We start from the raw sequence: 18,297 nt of genomic DNA on the forward strand, positions 1-18,297 counted from the left end.
GGGTTCAGGGGCAACCAGAGGGGTTCAGGGGGGCACCCAGAGGGGTTCAGGGGCACCCAGAGGAGCTCAGGGGGGCACCTAGAGGGGTTCAGGGGGCACCCAGAGGGCACTTTAGGGGGGCACCCAGAGGGCACTTTAGGCCTTCTTGGGTTCAGAAAGGCTATCCCTGTGTTTCCTGTGCTGGGAGGTTCTGTCAGTGATAGGGGGAGACAGGAGGGATTGTGTGGCTTCAGCTTAGGGTATCTGCCTATTTTTGGTTCCAGGACACCCCCCACCTCCACTGGCTGCCTACTCCTTGGGGAGGTAGCCTCAGGAGAAGAGGGGGCCCTGCCACACGGCCTGTCCTCCCAATCCCAGAATCCCCACGGGCTGCCCTGAGCCTCAGACCCAGCAGGTCTCCTATTCAGTGTCTGGGGCCTGACACTGCCCCAGTGAGTGGCCCTGCTGAGTGGCGAGGCCCACCAGGCCCCAGCTGATGTCTTTGCCAGGCTGGGGATTGGCAAGGTGTTGGCATTAATGTGACTGCTAGTGATGGCCAGGTCAATCCTGTGTGATGAAGATGAACTCCCATGCTTGCATGGCTCGCCTCGGGGACTTTGCCTGTCTGCTCTGATTTCTCTGACATTCTGGCCTGTGGCAGGGTGCTGACACCTCTCAGGTCAGTGAGTCCCTAGGGCTAGATGTCGTGAGGCACTGGTGTGTGTGTGTGTGTTTGTGTGTGTGTGAGTGTGTGTGCGTGCGTGCACCAGTGCATGTGCTTGAGTGGGTGTTTATATGCACTGTGTTCATGCATGTGTGTGTGTGTGTGCGTGCGTCCATGTGTATGAGTGTGTATGTGTACATGTGTGTTCATACATGTTTGTGTGTGCCATGTGCATGCATGTGTTTTATGTGTGCACATACATGTGTGCATGCTGCCACTTTCCCTGGCTCTCTCTGCCAGCCTCTGAGAGTGTACCCAGACAGTGGCAGGAAGACAGTCGGGCTGTCTGTCTGTCTGTCTGTCTGTCTGTCTTGCTGATTGGCTGTCTTCTGTCCTCCACAGGAAGCCACGTACACATTCGGAGGGACATACCTGAAGATGTTTGGGGTATAAAAAGTCCCCTTTGCCTGTGGCAGACCCTTTGTGGCTTTGGGCTTTGAAAGCCAGTTCTGAATGGTTCAGAGCCCAAGTGCCATGGGAGGAAGCTGGGCTCTAATCCCTGTGTACGGCCTTGAACTCAAGGCCCTGGCTCCCTTGTTAATCTAACAGGAGTGTGAATAGAGAGCACACGCCCAGCCTACCTCAGAAGGGCTGTGAGATTCGACCATACCGCCCAGTCAGGCTGAGTTCTAGCCCTGGCTGTGGGGTACTGGTATGAGCCTTGGCTTTTTCGCTGCTGCGAAGGTGCTGGGGCAGGGGACCTCTGGACTCCCATGGTTGGGTTCCTGGTGTCCCTTGGCTTTCTATCTTCCCTCAGTGTTTGGAGGCCAAGTCCCACGGTGATCCTTGGCCCCGGACCCCAGGTCACCGGTACTCGTGGAGTCAGACGTTCCTCCAGCACCCTCCCATCGTTTCCATGGGTCTTCAAACCCCAAAGTTGCTACATTCATCTTTTTCCCCTGCAAAGCATATTGTGGCGTCTCCCAGACACCCATAGAATGGAGAGGGTCCCCTCTAGCTGTTTCTGGTTGTCTGAGAACAACTAAAGCTTCTGCCTTGTCCGATTAATGGCCTTCTGCCCTGTCTGTTACCTCTCTGCCTGCTTCCTCCACAGCCCCTGTGCTAGAGCTGTGGCTAAGTGGGAGCCATCACCTTTTCCCCGGGAGGTGAGGGCGGCGCTTGCAGCCAGTTTCTTTGCCAGGCTTCCAGGCCTGGCATTGTGCAGCATGCCCACAGCTTTGCTCTGCCACCACCCCGTGTACACAGGTGAGACCCTAGTCACACCCCTCCCCAGACCTTTCAGTTGTGTGTAGGACCAGCAAGGGGCTGTGGACCTTCCTTCCTCCACACATTCACGTGTGGATACTGAAGCCATTTCTGCCTTGTTCTGTCCACTCCAGACTTCCCTTTCAGAGTACTTGAGCAGGCACAGACTCTGTGGCCCCAGCTAGCCCCTCCATCAGCCCCTTTGCCAGCCTGCCTGTTCTAGTCTTCTGAAATTCCCTGAAACCCACCACAACACACATTCATTTCCAGACGCGGGTCATTGGCAGTTGTAATGGAAAGTCCTCGGTGCCAGGCCTAGCCGTAGCTCCTGTACAAGCCCCATGAAAGTCATGTGTGTGTGTGTGTGTGTGTGTGAGTGTGTGTACATGTACGTGTGTTTAGGGAGGGAAAGAGGAAGGGAGAGACAGAGGGAAAGAGAGGAAAGGAGTCGAGGAAAGAGGCTCACTGGACACCCTGGTCGCCAGCCCCACTGCAGGCTCAATGAGGAGAGTAGCCAAGAGTGCTAGGGAGACAGCTGATGGCTTTTCTGGCTGTATGCAACACACACACACAAACACACACACACACACACACATACACACACACATACACACACACATACACACACACACATACACACACACAAATGTACACACACACACACATACACACACACACACAAATGTACACACACACATACACACACACACACACCTCTCACACACAATCATACATACATACCATACACACCCACATTCCCCCGTGCATACGCACACCACACACACTCACATACTCACACGCACAATTCACACACAGTCACACATACACACATGCACACACTCACGTACAGGCTCACGCATACATATCACACACACCCACACTCACATACACACTCACCTACCATATATATTAAATATTATAATTATACATTATACATTATATATTATATTACATATAATATATATTGTACATTATATATTACATGATTATATATATATATATATATATATATATATATATATATATATATATAAACATATATATATATATTTTAAGAGGTGAGGGTTTGGACCCAGGGATTGAGGTGGTGAGAAGAGAAGTTCGGATTATTTTCTAGCTGTTAGCTCACATATCCCCCTGTTCCCATGGGCTGAGGTTGTTGAGGCCAGCCCACGCTTCAGCACCTTGGAGAGCGGCACCCTGGCCCTGCAGGGGCAGCTGAGCCAACAGAGCCTCTGTGAGACGCAGACCCCGTCCCCTCTGCTTTGTTAACGATTTCTTTCTTATCCCAACACATTTATTCCTGGACACTGCTGTGACCAGGTAGGTCCAGCTCAGCTAGAAAGCTGAGATGAAAGAGTTGAGGTGCTTGTCTGCAGCAATCAGCAGAGTGTGTGTGTGTGTGTGTGTGTGTGTGTGTGTGTGTGTGTGCGTGTGTGTGCTGTGCTTGCTGCTTGCAGGATGGGGAGGCCAGGCCAGGCCAGGCCAGGAAAGAGCTTCCTTTGGGAGACCTGGCCCAGAGGGTGTCCTGGAGGGGTCTGTTCTTGTTGCCTTCAGAGGGCCATGTCCCTCCCAGAGGCAGGGCAGATGGAGCAGGCAACCCAGGCAGTGTGTGGTCCTGGTTCTCCAGATGACTGCCCCGAGTGAGTAGGCTGCAGGTCCTTTTGGGCTCTTAGTTTCTCTGAGGTGGAGGTAATTCTAGTTTCGAGTGGTTGTTGTTGGAAAAATGATAACGACAAACCAGCCAGCCCCCAGGCGACCCGTGAGGTTTGGAGGGCAAAGTGTGTCCTCTGGGCACACCCACCCAGGGTGAGCCCCTGGCTTCCTAGACCGGGGCTTCTCCTCCTCCTGGTCTCTACCTTCCTTGACTCACATGTGCTGCATCTGGCTCTGTTTTGTTATAGACAGACTGATCATGTGGCTATTCTATGCAAATTCTATGCAAATTTTTAACGAGCCAGAAGGAAGCTAACGATGCCTTGGGACCCAAGGGAAGCCTTGGGTGTAGGAAGCAGTAAGGCAAGGAGGGGACCAGGAGGGCTCGGAAGGAGGAGACGGGAGGGGACCAGGAGGGCTCCGGAGGAGGAGACGGGAGGGGACCAGGAGGGCTCGGAAGGAGGAGATGGCAGGGGACCAGGAGGGCTCCGGAGGAGGAGACGGGAGGGGACCAGGAGGGCTCGGAAGGAGGAGACGGGAGGGGACCAGGAGGGCTCGGGAAGGCCCGAAGGCCCTTGCCCCTTCAGAGAACTGGCCTGCATGGCCCTGTGTCAGATTTAGGAAAGTGGGGAGAGGGGTAGGATGAGTTATATTAGCTACCTAGAAGATGGGAAATGGGAGAAGAGGAGGAAGAGAGAGGGGAGGAAGGGGAGGAGGGAGGAGGATCTGAGTCCGAGTGACAGAGGCAGTCAGGCAGGATCTGGCTCACAGGTGGCCTCAGTTTTCTGGCCCGTGAAATAGGCATGATGCCCAGGATGTGAACTGGTTGGGAGGGGCCAGCGAGGCAGCAGAGGGTAGATGTTAGCTGTTGGAGGAGAGCCCTGTGGTTGTGAAGAGGTGAGAGGGAGGAGGCAGAAGACAGTGAATGAGGAGGGAGCGCAGGAGGAGTCGGGGAAGGGCTGGCAATGGGGAAGGGGTTTAGTGCAGGTGTCAGCCAGTGATCTGAGCTTGCTTGTTCTTCAGTGTCTAGCTGCACCTGAGGGATGGCTGAGCTGCGGTGGCAGGGCTCTTCACGGGTAGGGAACCGTAGGAGGGAGCTGGGGTGTCCTGCTAGCCTCCTAAAGCAGGCTTCGCACTCTTGAGGAGGAGAGCAACCCCGGCGGGCCGTAGAGTGGGAGGAGGGGCCGACTGGATGGCAGAGGCGATGTGGTCTGTGAGAATAGGACCCACAGGAGAAGGGTGTAGTCGGGGCGTGGTCAGCTGGCTAGGTCTGCCCAGGGTGTTATCTGAGCTCCCGAGGCAGCCTGGTGAGGACCTTGGGCACCAGATGGATGTGTGCTCTTGGCTCATGCTGGTCAGCCTGGGGCAAACGGAAGCCCTTCTCTGGTCTCTGGGTTAGATCATAAAGGAACTCTCCAGGCTGGGCGGTCCTATCCTGCTCTTGTCTTGGTATTCTTGGAGACGTGGGTGATTATCACAACTTGGGAAAGCGCCCCCCCCCCCGCCCCTCTCCCTCCCTCATGCCATAGCTCGTGTTGGTCTGACACCAGAAAAGTCCCATGGGAAACCAGAAGAGGTAGTGCATCTAACCCATAGTGCCCAGCAAGGTGGGCATCTAGGAAGGACCCTTGCCATACGTCCACCCCACCCCATCTAGGACTGAGGCTTGAAGGACCCTCCCTCCCTGGCAGGCATGTCTCTCCCCCCCCCACCCCCCCTAGGCTGGTGGCTCTGTTTGGAACTCCAAGTCTTCTCCCAGTGGCTGCAGGGTCTCAGACAATTTTGATGGATCAGTTCCTGGCCTGGTCTATCTGTTTTTATTAACCAGAGCCCCAGGCAGCTGGGTTTCCTGATACCACCCACCCCAAACTGGATCAGGCTGGCTTCTGCTGCTTTGGGCCCCTTGTCACCCTCACTGCCACACACCAAGGCTATCTAGCGGTCTCCTTCCTGGGGCATGGGTCAACAGCTCCATTTTCTGCCAGGAAGCTAACAGTGAGAGGACCGCAGGGACTGCCACAGGCTCCCCCCACCCCCCCACCCCCCGCATTCTACCAGTCGACTCTGGCTGCCCTTTCCTAGCCTGGCTTGTAGAGAGGGTGGAGCTGGCTGGGAGGGCCCTGGAGGACTTCTTTACCAGCGGCTGATGTGGTAGGCTCAGGGGCTGAGCCGCCTGCAGCGAGACATGCTTGGGCTGCCTGCGTAATTACATCTCAACATTTCATTTTGCTTGGCAGTTCCCACTTCCTGGGGATGTGGGCTTCTAAATATTTCATCCCCGTCTGCAGCGGCCCTCCCCACTCCGGCCAAACCACAGGCTCGCCTCTGCCAGCCCCTAACTCCCTCCGGCTGCTCTCTCCTGCTTGAATGTTTCTCCTATAGGGGGCGGAGCTGGCCAGGGGCACCTCAGAGCCTCTCCCCACCCAGGAGTGTCCAGCACCACTGGCTTCCCAACTTCTGGACGGCAGCTGGAGATTAAGATGCGTTGAACCAGCGTTAATTGAGCTTCCCTGTCTGGGGGGACCTGGGGGGTGAGAAGAGAGGAAGATAGAGCTCTTGGGGGACTTTCACAGAGGAAAGCTGACTGCAGGACAACATACGGGGCAGTTTTGCTGTGTCCCACCATCAGATACTGTCCCACGGCCCTTACCTGGGCTTGCTTGCTTAGGTTGTTTGTTTGTTTGTTTGTTGTTTGAGACAGAGCTTTGTCATACAGGCCTGGTTGGCTTCGAATTCAAGGTGATTCTCCTGCCTCACCCTCCCAATTGCTAGGATTATACTCCACTCCCCTATATGGCCCATTCTTATGCTTGGCGAGGGGGGCAGAAGCCCAAGAGGTTTACCTTGGCCGGAGTTACACAGCTAAGAAGTGGTAGCTGGGACTTGAACTGTGTCTCTCCCAGGCTCGGCCCTCTCCCCGAGGCTGACAAGTTACACCGCACAAGGCAGGGGCAACCAGAGCCGTTACAGAAGTCAGAGAGGCAGGGCTGGGCAGTGCCAAGACTTGGGAGGTGGGGGGAGAAGGAGGAGGAGGAGGGGTCAGGCCCGATCCTCGTAGGCTAGGCAGACAGACAGGAAGGGGATGGCAGACAGGAAGGGGGTGTCTGTTTCTTGCTTCAGGACCATAATGCCAAAGCCTTGAAGTAGCAGGGGTAGTGTGGTTTGGAGGAGGTCGTCCTGGTTAAAAAGCTGGGTTGGGAGATGGCATAGAAGACCCCGTGTGTCTAGCCCCGTGTCTTCCTGTCTCTAGTGGCAGAGGCAGACAGGAGTGGAGAGAGGAGCGGAGGTCTTGTTGTGCGGGTGGCATACTTGGGTGTGGCTGACGGAGACAGAGCCTTGGCCAGACTGAGGGCTCTTTTATCCACAGGTAGACCAGCGGACTGGAGCTGCCCTTAGCAGTTGTGAGCGTATGGGGGTCTTGGAGGAACCCGGGCTCTGTCCGCACTGAATCCGGGGAGCATGTGTGTTTCCTCCGCCCACAGTCACGCTCCTGAGGGAGGATACGGGGTTGCACAGGGTCCCCACTAATGTTTTGCTGATATCCTGTCCGCGGAGTCCCCGCCTTGCCACCTGCCTCCAGCAATTCCCTTTCCTATATATTTCTGGCTTCCTTGCTCTGAAGGTGTTTTGCCTAAATGCATCTGTGCTAAGATATTAGGGCAATCACTCAGTGGATTTCCTCTCAAGAGCCCAACATCAAGGCTAATGAAACTCTTAACAGCCAGGGACAGGAGAGCTTGCACTGAGAACCCCGTATCTTACGTCACCCTAGGCACTTGGCCTGGCCCAGGGTGGGTATGTGTCACACTCTCAACGCTGGGTGACTTCGCTGTCGGTGGGCAGTGGTGGGTGGAGGAGATGGGACCAGGGCCATTGATGGCCTCTTGGCCTCCGGTGTCATGGAGGCCCACTGCTCTCTAATATCTGAGTTCCTTTCTGCCTCCGTGTGCATCCCTAACCCCACAGAAACAGGGCTTGGGGCCAAGAGAGGGGACGGTGGAGATTGAAGACTTTGCTGTAGTCCCTGGGGCACTGTGCAGCAGTCCGGCTTTGCTCCCAGCTAAGTGCAAAGCGGTCAGCAAAGGGAATGGGTGGGATCTGTGAGTGTGTGTGTGTGCATGTGTGCGAGCAGGGTTCAGAGAGCTGCTCTGACCTCCAGGTCCCAGCAGACCCTGGCATGTACGGAGCTGCATGGCACCTGCTGTGAGACTGGTCTACCAGGGTCATCGAGCGTGCACAGAGAGGAGCGGGGCAGACCTAGGGAAGCTTTCAGGGAGCGAGCTTTGAGCCTTGTGGGGGGTAGGGCATAGGTCGTGTTAGCAGGCTTATTGCCTGACTGGCTAGGGTCACGTGTGTCTGTGTGGTTTATGTGACAGCTTGCTGTCTGCGTATGTGTCTGCTGTATGTCTGTGCTTGGAAACCCGCTTGAGGTCACTATAGGCACAACCATGTGGCCCGGTGGGCTCGGCCTGTCTCCGTGTGGTGCGCACAGTTGTGCGGTGTGTTGTGGCTGCCACAGAGGTGATGTCTGGGGTGCCTGCGCTTGCGTTGCTGTATGGTTGTTCCTGCATGAGCTTTCGGAGCTGTGGATCGGGCAAGGGGTAGCTGCTTAGGGTGTGTGGCCCTATGCAGATCCTTACAGTGGCGGCTTTTATTTGGGGTGGGAGAGCTGTGGGTGTGTCTCTGTGGGGTCCTGGAGTGTAAGACTACGAGCAAGGTGCTAAGCGCACGAGTGTGCTGGTTGCTGGTGCCGGCATCGCTCAGACAGTCCCTGTGTTTCCAAGCTGTATTCTGGGAACTGCCCAGCAACCCGAGTTTCCGGGGATAGCTTTTGCAGAGCCCAGCCCTTGCTCTGCAGAGCTGAGGACCTAAGAACTCTTGGGTCCTGACACAGTTGAGCAATGATCTCCATCTCAGCTTCTTCCCAAGTGGCCCTGCCAGCTAAGGCTTTGCCCACTCCTCAGGGCAGTGGCTGCAGCCGCAGTACCACTCACAGACACTCTCGGACTCCACTAGCCTACCAGGGGGAGTTTAAGTCCTTGCCTCTTTCACAGAGGGCAGGTCAGAGAGGTTTAGTAACCTGTCCAAAAATGCTCAGGAAGGTAGCGGCAGCAGGCTCAGCTTGCCTCTCTTCGCCTCTTTGTTTCCTTGTTACAAGTGGACAGGAACAGAGGGAATGTGGGCAAACGAGGGTCCGCCGGAACCTGGCTGGTCTTCTCCCAGGTGACCCACCGCCCACCAGGAACTCAAGTTACTTGCAACAAGGAAGAGGATGGTGCCATGAGGCTCTGTGTGGCTCGGCCGTCTCACCCCGAGCTTTGGGACAGGCTAGTGACGCATCGTCTTGCTGTCCTGTCGCCCATTCATGCTGCGAGTACATGTTTCCCAGCGCTTGCTGCAAGGGTATAGGGCTGGGCAGAGGGAGTGGACAGAGTGGAAGGCAGGGTTGAAAGATGGCCGGGCATGTCGAGAATGCATGGCACAGACTGTTCCCGGCGCAGAGTAGACATCAGGCACCACAGGGGGCCCAGAGCATAGGACATGGTGGCAGCTCTGAGGCATCAGTGCAGGCTCTGCAGGCGTAGACACCCCTGAGAGGGCATGTGCAGGTGGGATTCCTCTCAGGCCTCTGTCACCTATGTTTGCCAGTGTCCCTTTGCACTTCTGTCACCTGTGTGTCTAGCAAAAATGGACAGACAGCTGCCTGTCTTCAGTGGGCCCCTGGGGAGGAAGAATCCAGCAAGGGAAGGGGTGATGGGTAATGGTGGATACCTGGCCAGTTGGTTTGGGGTTCTCCTGGCTGGGGGCAACCTGTCCAAGGCCTATTGTGGGGCAGATGTCAGATAGGCAGATTCTGGGAGGCCCGTGCAGAGGTAGCAACTGCAAACTTGAGCAAGGAACATAGATGTCACACGTGTCGGTGTGTGTGCATGCCACACGTGTCGGTGTGTGTGCACATGTACAGTGTGGGCACACCAGAGATAAGCAGGGTAGGAGAGTAAGGCAGGCTGCCTTGGGCCTAGTGGAGAGGACGTTTAGGGCAGGAACAGGCAGAGTGGTGGGGGAAGCCAGGCCTGAGTGAGCTGTAGCCTGGCCAGACCTGGAGCTCTGTATAGTAGTGTTGGGCCTGGAGATAGGGCTGAGAGAACCAAGCCTGGCTCTCTCTACCCCTCCCCCTAGCTCATGTTGGAGCATCCTCGGGGGAAGATGAGATTGTTTGGGGGTCTGGAAGTCTTCCCCACCCCAAACTTCACATCAGAACTCAGTCATTTAGGCCACGCCTTGCTCCATGGCAGAACCCTGTCATGAGGCTGAGGCTGGCTTATTGACAGCCTGGCTAAGAAAAGGAGGAGGGGAAGAGAAAGTGGCGTGTTGTGCATATGTGTGCGCGAGTGTGTACGCATGCATGCTTGTGTGTGTGTGTGTGTGTGTGTGTGTGTGTGTGATCTCCCCCACTGCCTCCTGCCTGCCCTGCTTCCTGCAGGGAGCCCAGCATGGCCTGGGGGACTCCTCCCGTTCTTTCCTCTCTGCAGTCTGCCGTATTCTGCAGCAATATAGGTTTTTCCACTTGACTTCCTAGGGTTTGTCTTTTCATTATTTTCTTCTCTGTTTTTACATTTAAAAGCATTGTTTTTTTTAAAGAGAAAAAAAGACGAGAAGAGGAAGAGCCCACGGGCTGTGAGAAATTAAGGTGGAGCCTCTGAGGCTGGGGAGGAGCCTGAGGAAGGGGGAGGAGTCTGAGCAGGTGTGGGAGGAGCCTGAGCAGGTGTGGGAGGAGTCTGAGCATGACATCTGACTCCGGCCAGCACAGAGGGGCCCTGGCTTGCAGCTGGCACAGGGCAGTTTGGTTCTGACCAGCGATCTGGCAGCCAGGTTCCCGGTAGGAAGTTGGGTAGGGTCTGTGAATGATCTCTAAAGGACCGGGGAGGGCTTCGCCAGGCTTGGGAACATTGGCTTCCTCCAGCCCTCCTGGTCCCGTGCCTGCCTGGAGCTGGGAACTGGTTAATTCTTGCCTGTCTGCCAACTTCCGTTGCTCTGTATCATAGTGTGGACAAGTGGCTCTTGATGAGGTCCACGGAGAGGCTAAGAGTATGGGGAGGGTAAGAGTGCAGTGTGGCCGGGCGGTGGTGGCGCACGCCTTTAGTCCCCCGCACTTGGGAGGCAGAGGCAGGCAGATTTCTGAGTTCGAGGCCAGCCTGGTCTACAGAGTGAGTTCCAAGACAGCCAGGGCTACACAGAGGAAACCCTGTCTCGAAAAACCAAAAAAAAAAAAAAAAAAAGTGCAGTTTGAACCACAGCGATGGGGGTAGGGGCTGGATACAGGAGCCCCGTAGCAGCATGGTTTGTGATCATGTGCGCACGCGTGCGTCCGTGCGTGTGTATGTGTGTGTGTGTGCGTGCGTATCCAAAGGAAAGCTGCATGATTGTGCACATATAATCTGGTGTGCGCGCTCCCGACCATGTGCACACACGCTCCCGACCATGTGCACACGTGTATAATCTCTACAGAGGAGGGTGAGTGGGGACCCTTCCTCTCCTGCCCAGGGGCAGGTGTGGAGGGCGGGGCTTTCTGGCTAAGGAAGGCTTCAGGAGAGAGGACCGCGGCCTGGTGGAGGCTCCGGCCTCACTTCCCGTGGCCTCTGCTAGGCCCTTTGCCAGCTCTGAGCCTCAGCTTCCATGCCCACCAGGCAGGGACATTCATATTTGCCCTGGGGTTGGTATGCGGACTCGAGCAGGCCAGGTCTAGCCAGTGCCACACACAGGGTGGCTGCTCAGCCAGTGCCGTGTCTCAGGGGCCACCCCAGTCCTCTCTGGCTGCGACAGGGACCCGTACCAGTCCCAGTCCCAGGAGCCATGTCCCTCGAGAGAGACCCTGCGAGGCAGCTTTTTGTCCCCACTTCTCCAACGGCCACTGTGGGCAATAAAGTCATTGCTTTCTTGTGATGCAGAGTCACAGTGCAGGGACATCCACCCAAGTCCACGCCTAGGCATGTCCACATCCCTGGTTTTCGGACATCCCACCTCCAGAGCCACCCCCATCCCTCCACTCCCACTAAGCACACTATGGGCCAACAGGTGGCCCCACAGCCTCCTCAGCCCCTCGCCTCATTCTCTTCATAACCCTGAAGCCTCTTTACCTTCAAGAGCCTCAGCTTTCCCATCTGTCTGCTGGGTATGTGGCGTGAGTCCTCCGAGGAGTGGCTTCAAGTGGCCTCTGCTGGGTCACGATCAGCTTACATGGGACAGTCTATAAATAGAACACCTTCAAGGCCGCACACCACACTCCGTTCCTGTGACTAATGTCCCCCTGGCTGAGCTACCTAGCCTTCGCTTCAGCGACAGGAAGTGAAGCGTGCAGTTTGTGGCAGGACAGCATGCACTGACCCAGGAATGTGACTTAACCTAACACCTTCTCCCTGCTGGAGAGCGATCCACTCCCTACTTCCCGCTTCCTCCTTGAGCCAGGTGGCCCGTCCCCACTGCCCGGGCCAGCCTCTTCCTCTTGTCCATCTGCCTTCCCAGATGGGGACGAAGACATGTCGCCATTGGCCCATTTTCTGACTGGAGAGAGACCATATGGCAACTTGGCAGGAGCTGAGCACTGCCATCATTAGCATACTGCCAGGCAGTGAGGGCAACACGCCATCCCGGGCTGTCTGTGGCCCGGGGCTGGCAGGGGTGAGGCCCTGACCCGAGACCCTGTGTCCGTGAGTTCTTCGAGGTCTTGCTCTGCTTCAAGTTTGGGATTTGCTAGGTATCTAGGAGTGACCTAAGGATCTCCCCCACTATCCGTGTGTGTGTGTGTGTGTGTGTGTGTGTGTGGTTTGTGTGGTGTCTATATGTGCATATGTTGTGTGTCTTTATGTGGTGTGTATTGTGTGTATGGTGTGTGTGTTTGTGTGTATGTGAGATGTGTGTTGTGTGTGGTGTATGTGTGAGGTGTGTGGGTGTCTATATGTGTGCATGTTGTGTGTGTGTGATGTCTGTATGTGTTGTGTGTGCTATGTGTGGTGTGTGTGTGTCTGATGTGTGTGTGGTGTCTATATGTGCATATGTTGTGTGTCTGTATGTGGTGTGTATTGTGTGTGTGTGTGTGGTGTGGGTGTTTGTGTGTATGTGAAGTGTGTGTTGTGTGTGTGGTGTATGTGTGAGGTGTGTGCGTGTAGTGTCTATGTGTGTGCATGTTGTGTATATGTGGTGTCTGTATGTGTATGTGTCGTGTGTGCTGTGTGGTGTGTGTGTGTGTGTGTGCATACACATGTGTGCTCTGGCTGAAAAAGCCACCCTCAGTGAGTGTCTTTGGCCATGTGGATGTGGCCTTCCCTGAGGAAGCTTGCCACCTCCTGGCCTTCCAGTGTGATTCCTGTCCAGCACACACTGTGAGCTCCATGCAGACGCGGCTCGACCCTGGGAGCACTGCATCTATGTACAGAGATCAGGGGGAAGCCTGATTGGGGGTGGGGGTGGACACAGGATAGCAGCTATGGAATTGGCCACGATTTAAGAGAGGCCTGGACCTAAGGGAGGACGCCCTTTTGAGCGGCACCTGTAGGAGGACAGAGCCCCATGGGAGGGAGCACAGGCGGGCTATGAATATACACACAGGACGCGGTCTACCCGTGCTCACCTGAGACGGGTCTCAGGGGCACCTGGGCGCGGTCCGCTCCCTCTGCTGCCCGGGGTGCATGCTGGGACACCCCAGCAGCCACACGTGTGGCCTTCCCCAAGGACCTTTGGTGTGCAGAGTCTCAGGGACAGGAGCCCTAGGAGGTGTGTGGACATGGGTGTGGGAGCAGCAGCTACCAGGATGGCCATTCTCAGATTTAATCCTTCAAAGAACCTTCTGAGATGATCCTGATAAAAATAGCCAGAGCTCCCAGGTACTCTCTGTGCACCAGACAGCGGGTTTGTTCACGGATCCCACAAGCAGCCAGTGAACTAGGTCGCCCTCTTGTCTGCGCTTTATAAATGTGACGTTGGAGACACAGAAAGCTAGTGCGACTGCCCCGAGGTTACCCATCGGTAACTGGTAAAAAAAACAAAAAAACAAAAAACCAAAACCAAGATTTCAAGTGGGCAGTCTGGCTCTTGCTAGTCTCAGTTAGGGAAACTGAGGCACAGAGCCGTATCACATCTAAGGGCTTCTGTCTTCATGCCGTGGCTGGTGTTTGTGATCCTGGTGTGACGCACTGGGGGTGTCAAGCGAGAGACCCTGGTCCCAGCCTCCTGGGGTGTGTTGGGGACGAGGGATGCTCAGGCCCGATGGCTTGGGTGGATATCGACATGGCCTCTCCACAGGAGGCGTGTGCATTGCACAGTCAGTGAAGATTCCACGGGAACCCAAGACCGGGGAGTTTGACAAGATCATCAAACGCCTACTGGAAACGTCCAACGCCAGAGCCGTCATCATCTTCGCCAACGAGGATGACATCAGGTAGGGCGGCCGTGGCAGGCAGTGGCCCAGGCACGACCCACTGGATGCCTTCCTTCTAGGGAGATGGGGCAAGGGCAAGTGGTAAATTGGAGTGGTGGGATTCCCAGGCTAGACCCAACTACTGTAATGGGGCTCCTTCACGTCTCTGTTTTCCTACATCCATCCTCCATCGTGGAGACTTTAGGGGGAAGGCTGCTATCTTACGGACTTAAGGCATGCTCCCCAGTTCTAATCCAACCTGCTGGAGGGGGTGGGTGGCCTCCGCCAAGTTTCATAATCTCTCTGAGGCTCTTCGCTGTTACAAAACAAAACAAAACAAAACAATCCCTAAGCAGTAGTGTTTGAGGACCAACATAGGAAGGTGCTCAAAGCCACAGAGCAGGACCTGGCCGGAAGTGATGCTCAGTGGCTGCAGGCCACAGCTCACGCCTGAACTCTGTGAGCTCAGGACAGGCCTCGGGCATGCTCTCACTGTGGGAGTCTGGTTCTGTCCTGGACCCTAGGCTCTGCAAGGACCGTGGAGACCCTGCCAGGGCTCCTGCACAGGGGTCACAGGTCACAAGCTCAGCGCATCTACAGACCACTCCTGCAGACTAGTCCCCATTTCCCTACTTTCTGCTTGCTTCTCATTTGACATCCCCCCCCCCCCCGGAACCCAAGTGTTAGGTTCCCAAGGTTTCCCTTTGAGAGAGAAGCCCACATCTGAGCAGAACTGGGGTTCTGAACTGTTCTCACAGAGGAAAGCCAGCAGGAAAGCCCCGGGCTCAGTAACGCCTTCTGGAGCCCTGTCAGGTCAATGCTGGTCCCTCTTCTCCCTTGAACCCTTTCCCACACCCTACCCTGGAGTCCTGAGTGGCAGCAACACGGAGAGGCCCCAGGGGCACACCACGACTGAGGGTACCCCTGTTCAGATAAGCCTCCCGTTGGGAGGGAGGGTGAAGATCCAGGTTTTGTCCCTAGGGAAGGGGCCGGATAGGACCCTCCTGAGCCACACAGGCAGCCTGGCAGGAGGCGGGCAGTTTCTGGAAACGCACTTGTGTTTTCAGAAGCGGACCAAGGTATAAATAAACACAGGTGACTGGCTGGATGTGGGATGAGATCCCGGCTCCCCTTGGCTTCTCAGATGCAGGAAGCATTAACGTGATCGAGGCTGCGGTTCCATGTGCCGCCCCAGCTACCATTAGTGGTGGCCCAAGGTGGGTGGTGGCCGGCTAAGGGGCCAGGAATTGGCAGAGAGACTAGAGCAGGGGCCCAGGGTGACCACAGGCTGGCTCGGAAGCAGGTTCTGGGGCTTGGGGAGAGTAGCTTCTCTCCAGAGGTTTAGTCACTGCCACCCCTAGGCTGCTGCCCGCCTAGGCCCAGCCCCCCTGGGGCCACGGACCCTGTTCTTCACCAGAAGAGAACAGGAATGGCCCCTGGTGTCTCTGTCTCCCACCCAGAGTTTCTGGCTCTTCTAAGTCCTAGTTCCTCTCCAAGGGAGTGAGGTCATAAGAGCTGGTCTTGAGGGCCATCTGGAGTGTCATGTGGGCCCCTCAGCCCTGTGGTGGGCCTGGCATGTGCTCATTGACCAAGAGCCCCCACCTGGAAGAGAGGTGAGCACTGGAAGGCCACCCTGCTCTGGAGCAGCTGAGGAAAGACCTGACTTCTGGAGTAGGATCGGGTGGGGGTGGGGGTACGGGTGGGTACCCTGCGGGGCATCCATGTGAAGATGGCTTTGGTGTGGGGTGGCCTGTTACCCGTGGAGACCATGTCTCTAAGAGGACAGGGGTTTGGCATCTGGAACCCAGGTGGGGCAGATAGGGATTTAAGGAGACATGGTGGTCTTCGCAGAGGCAGATGTGGGCCCATGAAGACAGGCCTGGATGACAGAGGTCATTGTAGATAGGCATAGGCCCTGAGTACTGGCAGAGGTGATTATAGGCCTGTGAGTCAGGGGTGAGGCATTCAGGTATGGCCTGGTGATGGGTGTGGGCTGAGGGGGATGGGTGTATTTGGGGGTATCATCTGTGGCTGGGAGCAAGGATAGCCATGAGTTCTGGACTGAAGAATACGGGCAGGGTGCAGGTACAGCCTGGGGCATAGGCACGGAGGTTGGGGCAGCTGGGAAGCCATACATGTCTGGGCTGGGTTGCTGTGTCCCCACAGGAGGGTGCTGGAGGCAGCGCGCAGGGCCAACCAGACCGGCCACTTCTTTTGGATGGGTTCCGACAGCTGGGGCTCCAAGAGCGCCCCCGTGCTGCGCCTTGAGGAAGTGGCCGAGGGCGCAGTCACCATTCTCCCCAAGAGGATGTCCGTGCGAGGTAGGCCGGGCAGGGGGGCGACGGCGCCCCTCCCCCGCCGCCCCTCAAGGTTTATTTATGGCCCGCTTCCGCCTGCCTTCTGTTGCCTGTCTTGTCTTGCCTCTTCGTTTGTCTACAGCCTCCTGCATGCAGAGGCCTCTAGCATGACAGAACTAGAGTGTAGACCCGGAATTGCTCCCCAGCTCCTCAGTTGCTTTGGATTCTGGGATCCGAGAAGCCCCCGTTGTTACCTAAGTGTCTCTTCCCGGTCCGACCCCACCCTTCTCCTATCCCGGACCTTTCCTCGCTCTGGAGAGAGCCCGCAGAGGCTGCAGAGAGAGACCTGCAGGGCAGCATGTTTGGGTGTGGCCAGCTCAGGGCCAACAGCAAGGGTTGGACCAACCTGCTCTGTCCCGCCTCTCTTCCTTTCTGCCTTGCCTCGCACCCCTTCCTCTGGGGCGAGCGAAAACCACAGCCATCTTGGGTAGGAATAAACCTCTCTGGCCAGGCAGGGGCTTGCAGGGCGTGAGGCAATGATGTCAGCGTCCTGGTAATGGCCTGACTTGGCAGGACTCATGGCCTCACGGAGGGGAGCCGGCTCCCAGGGCTTTCCTGTTCTAAAACCGAGTAGCACACAGCCATCGTGGAGTTGACAGGCCGGGAAAAGAGCTCAGGAGTCAGGCCTCATCCCTACTTCCCATCACTTGCCGAAGGTCGCATGAAGTGTCTGTCCTCTCTTCACCTTGATGCCCAGCCAGCACAGGCAGTGGAAAATTCCATAACACTTCAGCCACACTGAGCCAGGAGGAGCTAAAAAAATAAAAAATAAAAAACCCACGACCCTAGCGGCTGGCTGACCAGTGTGGTGTGGCAGATGTCGCCCCTGCCAGCCAGGCTCCTCATTTTTGGTTTCCCCACCACACTCCACTGAGTCACCCATCCTTATAGCATGGGCACAGCTGGGATTTGAACCTAAGACTTAAGTACCCTTTCTCTCTGGGATACCGTGAGAGTTTGAAGGATACTGGTTCTCATCTTTTGTTTGTTTGTTTGTTTGTTTGTTTTTGAGACAGGGTCTCACTAAATAGCCCTGGCTGTCCTGGAACTCATTCTGTAGACCAGGCTGGCCTTGAATTCACAGGGATCCACCTGCCTCTGCCTCCCTAGTGCTGGGGTTAAAGGCACGGCCATCATACCTGGTCACTGGTTCTCCTCTGGAGATAGGATTGGTTGTGGTCGTAAGTGGATGGCATCCTTGGAGTCTGTTGCGAGGAGACCAGGCATACTATTGGGCATCCCATAATAGTTCCCACAACAGAGTTATCCAGCTCCTCCATAGGCCAGGCTTCATCTCCTCTGCTACGGGCACTGTCTCCCACAGCTTCCATATGGGCCCACCATGAGGTGAGCTTCAGAGGGTCTCTGGGCAGGGGAGAAGGCGCTATCCCATTCATCCCAGCCCTGAGGCAGGGTTTGCCCGGGTGAGGGAGATGGGCAGAGCACGAAGCAATGGAGATGCTCTACGCTAAGGGAGCAAGGCATAGGTCTTGGTCTCACCGTTTGCTCTAAGACCCCTTGCCGTTCCAACCCCTGATCCAAGGGGGTGTCTCTGCCAAGTAGGCTGTGACCCTAAATTTTATGCGCTCCCCTGGGACCTAACCCAGCTCTTTTTGTTTCACATGGCATAAAATGACACCATGTTCTGTCTTTTTTTTTTTTTTTTTAACTGCCTGGGCCCCGGGTCAGAGGCTGCTCCTTCCCTTCCTGGCCCTGGTTCTCTTCTCCATGTTTGGGTGCGCGTGTGGGGACGACTGGAGAGGAGTCTCTGACATTCTCCCTTCCTGCCAGGGTTCGATAGATACTTCTCCAGCCGCACGCTTGACAACAACAGGCGCAACATCTGGTTTGCCGAGTTCTGGGAGGACAACTTCCATTGCAAGTTGAGCCGCCATGCGCTCAAGAAGGGAAGCCACATCAAGAAATGCACCAGTGAGCATGCGCCTGTGGCGGGGGGGGGG

The 18,297-nt window shown here is 56.0% G+C and overlaps 1 protein-coding gene across 2 annotated transcripts in view; it reads left to right on the forward strand.

Moving 5' to 3' along the window:
• The window catches only part of Grm4 (glutamate metabotropic receptor 4), an 88,460-nt gene that overhangs the window by 45,266 nt on the left and 24,897 nt on the right, over positions 1-18,297 (forward strand). For both annotated transcript variants that reach the window (XM_031347907.1, XM_031347906.1), the window contains exons 4-6: positions 13,865-14,000; positions 16,146-16,300; positions 18,128-18,268. In XM_031347907.1, coding sequence (XP_031203767.1) covers positions 13,865-14,000; positions 16,146-16,300; positions 18,128-18,268 — 432 coding nt within the window. The remainder of the gene's footprint in view (positions 1-13,864; positions 14,001-16,145; positions 16,301-18,127; positions 18,269-18,297) is intronic.

Source organism: Mastomys coucha, unplaced genomic scaffold (genome assembly GCF_008632895.1).
Source record: "Mastomys coucha isolate ucsf_1 unplaced genomic scaffold, UCSF_Mcou_1 pScaffold3, whole genome shotgun sequence".
In the NCBI taxonomy this organism is placed as follows: Eukaryota; Metazoa; Chordata; class Mammalia; order Rodentia; family Muridae; genus Mastomys; species Mastomys coucha.